The sequence below is a fragment of the Pieris napi genome, chromosome 21 (assembly GCF_905475465.1).
Source record: "Pieris napi chromosome 21, ilPieNapi1.2, whole genome shotgun sequence".
Taxonomy (NCBI): Eukaryota; Metazoa; Arthropoda; class Insecta; order Lepidoptera; family Pieridae; genus Pieris; species Pieris napi.
Window position 1 is genome coordinate 6,838,719 of NC_062254.1, and position 5,317 is coordinate 6,844,035.

The 5,317-nt window shown below is 27.6% G+C and overlaps 1 protein-coding gene across 3 annotated transcripts; it reads left to right on the top strand.

The window, feature by feature from the left end:
* The first annotated feature begins 63 nt into the window (after positions 1-63).
* LOC125060317 (protein archease-like) lies at positions 64-1,558 on the top strand. 3 transcript variants are annotated; one of them, XM_047665169.1, is made up of 4 exons: positions 64-169; positions 272-296; positions 535-901; positions 1,111-1,558. In XM_047665169.1, exons 1-4 carry the CDS (start codon positions 106-108, stop codon positions 1,138-1,140), a joined length of 486 nt encoding a protein of 161 aa, XP_047521125.1. In that variant the 5' UTR covers positions 64-105; the 3' UTR covers positions 1,141-1,558. The 3 variants fall into 3 exon arrangements, with proteins under 3 accessions (XP_047521125.1, XP_047521124.1, XP_047521126.1); XM_047665168.1 differs by having other exon boundaries at positions 1,319-1,558; XM_047665170.1 differs by lacking the exon at positions 1,111-1,558 and having other exon boundaries at positions 535-957.
* The last annotated feature ends 3,759 nt before the right edge of the window (positions 1,559-5,317 follow it).

Genomic DNA, 5,317 nt, shown 5'->3' on the forward strand with positions numbered 1-5,317 from the left:
TATTACACCTGAAAGGTGTACCTGTGTCCTGTACCTATGATTCACAAAAAAATAGTCAAAATACATACATTATTTTTTTTAAATAGTGACTATTAATTAGGAATTATGGATGAAGAGTTAGGAGAACTAACAGAAAATGACTTTATAATACCTCCTGTAAAATACGAATGTAAGTTTCCTCTTATATTTATCATTTAATGTATAATTCTATTCACGATATTTCTTAAGTTAATTTGTTGTATGAAAGTAAATGTTTATTTGTTTGTTTCAGATTTAGATCACACAGCTGATGTTCAGTGAGTTTTTAACTTGTAATGTATATTTGTAATCTTATCAGTCTCGCAACGCAACGCCTTTTTTTTACAGGGTTAGGGTAAGAAGTCTGATATATACAGAGATGACTGGAAATCATGAACGAAGATAATATTTAAATCATGTTTTTACTATTGTAATTTATTACATGATATATATAATATTGTGTAATAATTATGTGAAAATCTACATCTTTAATATTTCACTCTATATAATTTTCAGGTTACATGCCTGGGGTGATAGCCTGACTGAAGCTTTTGAACAATGTGGTATGGCAATGTTTGGATACATGACAGAACTTCCCTATGTTCAAATAAAACAAGTGCACACAATAGAAGCATCAGCCGATGACATGATGGGGCTCTTGTATCACTTTCTTGATGAGTTATTATTTTTGTTTTCTGCTGAACCAAATTTAATATGTAAAAAGTTAAAAATTATAGAATTTAATACAGAAGAGTTCAGAATAGTTTGTAAATGTTATGGTGAAGAATTTGAGATTGGAAAGCATCCTCAAGGGTCTGAAGTTAAGGCTATAACTTATTCAGCAATGCAAATCATTGACGAACCAAAAGACAATAAGTTTGAGGTATTTGTTATCATTGATATTTGATAAATTATTATATATTTTATAATATTTTTAAATTTTATTTTTACTTAATCCACCTTATATCCACCATATAAGTTTCACAATTGTAATACTTTTTTTATGATCAATAAATAAAAAGGTTATTAAACTTTTAAATTTACGAATAATGAAAAATTTGTGTAATTATCTTGTTTAAAAACGCTTTTCAGTTCATCATGTTTCTTTCTCGTTTCTTCTGATTAAAGTAACTTGGGAAAATAGAACAAAAACTACTTTTCACGATGTATTAGTTAGTAATTATAATGAATTTATTGAAAACAGCATTCAGTGACCATTTTAAGTAAAAAAAAGTTTCAAAAAAGTAAACCAACTTCAAATTGCTGTCCACTGTCCATATATTATACATGTCCTTACCAGAAATGCGTTGTTAGTCAAAACTGCGGAAATAATTTTGATTACACTTGGAATGTTCCCTAACTTGGAGTATGCCTAAATTAAAAAATATGTGAAAGAATGTCTCGGTGAGAAGAGAGTTCCACATGGTGCCGCGCAATCACGCCGATCCTGGATTTATTCATACGATTCCGAGACCAAGTAGCATTCGACAGTTTAACGGGTCCAACTGCGACCTTCAAATGAATAAATATTTTTTTTGAAGTTGGTTAAGTTTTTATTCCTTCTTTTTCCACTTTGGATATTTTTACTTAATTACGAAACTATTAGGGCGCAGTTGATACCAAGATGTATGTCGCTTAACGATTGTCATACAAATTATAAATAAGAAAATAATGGGGTGTCCCTATGATTTTCAGGGCTGAAAAATCTTATGTTTTAATGTAACGGACAACAGTTCTTGTAAATATCAATTATTAAAATAAATCAGTCGCCTTCTGCGAAAATTCTTGTATTGCATTAATAATGTTCCTGTAATGTATGTTTATTTCGTATTTGTGCCCGAGATTTCTACTCTTTTATAATATTAAGATAACTGTAGATCCTTAAACTATAATTCCGACTATTCTTGGCTGTAGAATATCTACATATTATGTTAAGTATATTATTTTATCATGGTTTTTAATTTCTCCATCAGAAATGAGAAAACTGAAACCTGGCCTGCATTCTGCTATGTTTAATGATTTTCTTCAAGAATTATAGTAGTATGTAACGCCTATTTATAAAATAATGTTACACGACCACAGAAGTTTAGAATTATTGAGTATCTAAACCAATTCTTAATAAAAAAATCATGTGTCCAATTCACACGTGGTAGAAGTGAAACCTTCAAAAACAAAGTTAGTATAATTAAAATATGTAAATTAGACGTTTTCTCTATCTAAATGTAGGATTTTTTCTTTTAAAAAATTATATTTTAATGTTAAATTTTAATTTATAACTTTAATATCAATCTTTATTTGGTAAAAACTAAAATAATAAAAGTTTGAAATAAATTCACAAGATCCAACGTGGGAGAAAATGAGATAGGAAGCATTATACAGTGTATCAACTTTAAATTAAGTAAACTTTAAATTAAGTAAACTTTAAATTAAGAAAATTTTAAATTAAGGTAGTAAGAAGTTTTCACTTCAAAAAGTTTCTATAATTAATGATATGTAAATAAAATTGAAAAATTTTATCTAATTTTATAATTGAACTACTTACTTGACTTACTTATTAAATTTTTTGCACATTTTTTTTTATTGATCAAATACACACTAATTTAAAGTTTATACACTGTATAATGCCTCCTATCTCACTCTCTCCCACGCCAAATCCTATTAATTTATGTGTCTGTCTCTTTTTACTGTCGCTTTTTCCGTTGCATCCGGTTTGAAATCACAACGATTCTAAAGAAGTTTCACTTCAAAAACATTTTTACGTTAACTATTTAAATAAGTTTAATTTTATAAATTTTACTGTACACCACATTTAATAGCAAATACAAAAAGACAATGTATGATAATGTTGATATAAATTCATAAACTATGAATTATATAAACTTTATACACTATGTTTTATATTATATTTTATATAACAAAACGATGTTTTATTAGGGAATTACTCGGCACCGCAAATTTAAGCTTGTACCGCGTACATTTAAAAACTGTAGGTACGTCGAATTGATAAGCTACGGTTATTTTCAACTTTATAAAAAATAAAAACCAAAAAACTATCAGCCAGAAGAATCGTATTCAAATAATTGTTTTTATTTTATTGCTAATTGCGGACATTTATCACCTATTTTTAACTTTGTTTTTTGAAGTTATACTTCTTTAGTCGCGTTATGAAAAATTGATGAGAGTGAAATTTTACGATGCGCGCGCACCTGAGACAACATTATCAGTGGGATTATAGCCGGCGCGAGCGAGATGGGAATAAGACAATCTACAAGTAAAAAGAAATAGAATATGCGTGAAGTTAGCAGCTATGCCAAGAATTTTGAATGACCATAATGACCTTTGTAGTACCTTTTAAACAATTAAAGGAGTTTTAATTATTGTTTTAACGAAATTTAGCAATGCTTTTTCACAAAGACCTATTGTTACTTAATTAAAAGGTTATTGAACATACCTAGTTATTAAATTTAATGAATAAAATAATAAATAATAATAATTATTATTATTAATATTAATTAATAATTGAATAATATACTAAATATTAAATATTATTAAATTATTAACGTTAAATATTCATTATTAATTATTTAATATTTTTAAAAAATAAAGAAAGCCAAAGAAGTATAACTTCTTACGCGCGTACAAAATTTTGTCTAAAGTCTACTACACGGGCAGGCACAAGAGATTGAAAAATATTAAGCCACAGATTGGCCAAGATAAATATATTTAAATTATTATGAATAATTAATTATCTATGTGGAAACTATCTCCTCAAGCACAGGTCTAAATTAATCTATGATCTTACTTTGCTTCCGCCTCCGGGAATGCACGGCGCTTAGTTTAAAAATATACGTTACTACGTTTTAGTGTATTAATCTTCATCAGATTTCCATTTCGATTCAAATTCATATATAACATATATATGTTATATGTTAATATATGAATATACATATATTAATATATTACGCTATGTTACGTTGAATTTTCTCTGGGAAATGGGTAATCATTTTAACGATGTGACTATTTTGTTGGGGTTATAACTGTTTACAGCAACATAACAACCTGTGTCATCTGTAATCAATATAGATATTATCAGTAAACATTTACTAATTAGTAATAACACTATGACAAATATTAATATGCTAAGGTCAAATCGGAAATCCGGAATTCTGGACACAGATTCATAAATAATATTCCGAATAAACCAAAATAATAATAAAGAATCGACGTTAATGTTAACAAATGTACGAGACCATTATATAAAGATATATCGAATAAAAATCATTGCTTTGACCTCCTTTCTACTTACTACTAGACCAGTGCCGATAATTTTGTAAACCTAAAAAAATAATAGTAGAATGAAACCTATTGGAAAAGGAGGAGAATATTATAAAAATTAAAGGAAAAATAATTTACGGGCGATCTGAGGTCGGGAAGGGGAAGGGAGGGGAGGTTTAAGGGTAAAAAACGGTTTATCTCGATTTTCGGCAAAACTAAAAGTCCTATCGAAGAAAGTTAAACGGCAAAGTTGTAGGTAATAAAAAGATCTAAAACTTTTGTATTCACACATTTTTACATAACCTCAAAATTTATGTGAAAAATTCAAAAAACCAAGATTTTGGTTTTTAATTTTTATCTTTTACAAAAATTTATTTTTTCAAACGAAATTTGGTGAAAACTTACCTTTCTATGTCCCAAATACGCTGTAATTTATTTGACTAAAAATATTTATTTTTTCACCTTATTTTGAATTAATTTCATAAAACACCCTAATTTTCAATCGAAAATTCACCCGTCAAAATATCAGCTTTTTTCAAAAAGTTGGTGTGCTTTCTGTTCGTTGAAATCTCTACTTTCCTATGGTAAAAAAAAAATATCCTAAAAAAGCAAACTTAATATGAAACTATAACATTCATTGACCAGAATCGATTACAGAATAAATAAGCAAATACCATTTTAATGTTTGATTTTGAAACATCTAAAAATCAATAAATTTATTTACAACCTTAAGCTATCTTTTATACAGTATAGGTACTCTAAATTAATAATTATAATTAATCAGTTGATATAGAGTATCGAAAATCTAAAATACGGCGCTTCAGGTTCTTTGCCTGGTCATCTATGCCATGCTTTAACAAAATTCTTCTTGAGTACAGCAGTTTAAGCTCGACTCGTATATTTTTACATAGTTTCAATATAATAATAATTAGTTTTCGAATTGATTAACAACTAAACAACTCACACTTTTGAATAGGGAATAAAATTCCTTTACCTTTTAAGTAGGTAACATTAGAATTTTTTG

Excerpts from the sequence above, each read along its gene's own strand:
- LOC125060317 (XM_047665168.1), top strand. The coding sequence starts at position 106 with ATGGATGAAGAGTTAGGAGAACTAACAGAAAATGACTTTATAATACCT. Across the intron at positions 297-534 it reads GATCACACAGCTGATGTTCA|GTTACATGCCTGGGGTGATA; the intron begins GTGAGTTTTTAA and ends TATAATTTTCAG. Across the intron at positions 902-1,318 it reads CAAAAGACAATAAGTTTGAG|AAATGCGTTGTTAGTCAAAA; the intron begins GTATTTGTTATC and ends TGTCCTTACCAG.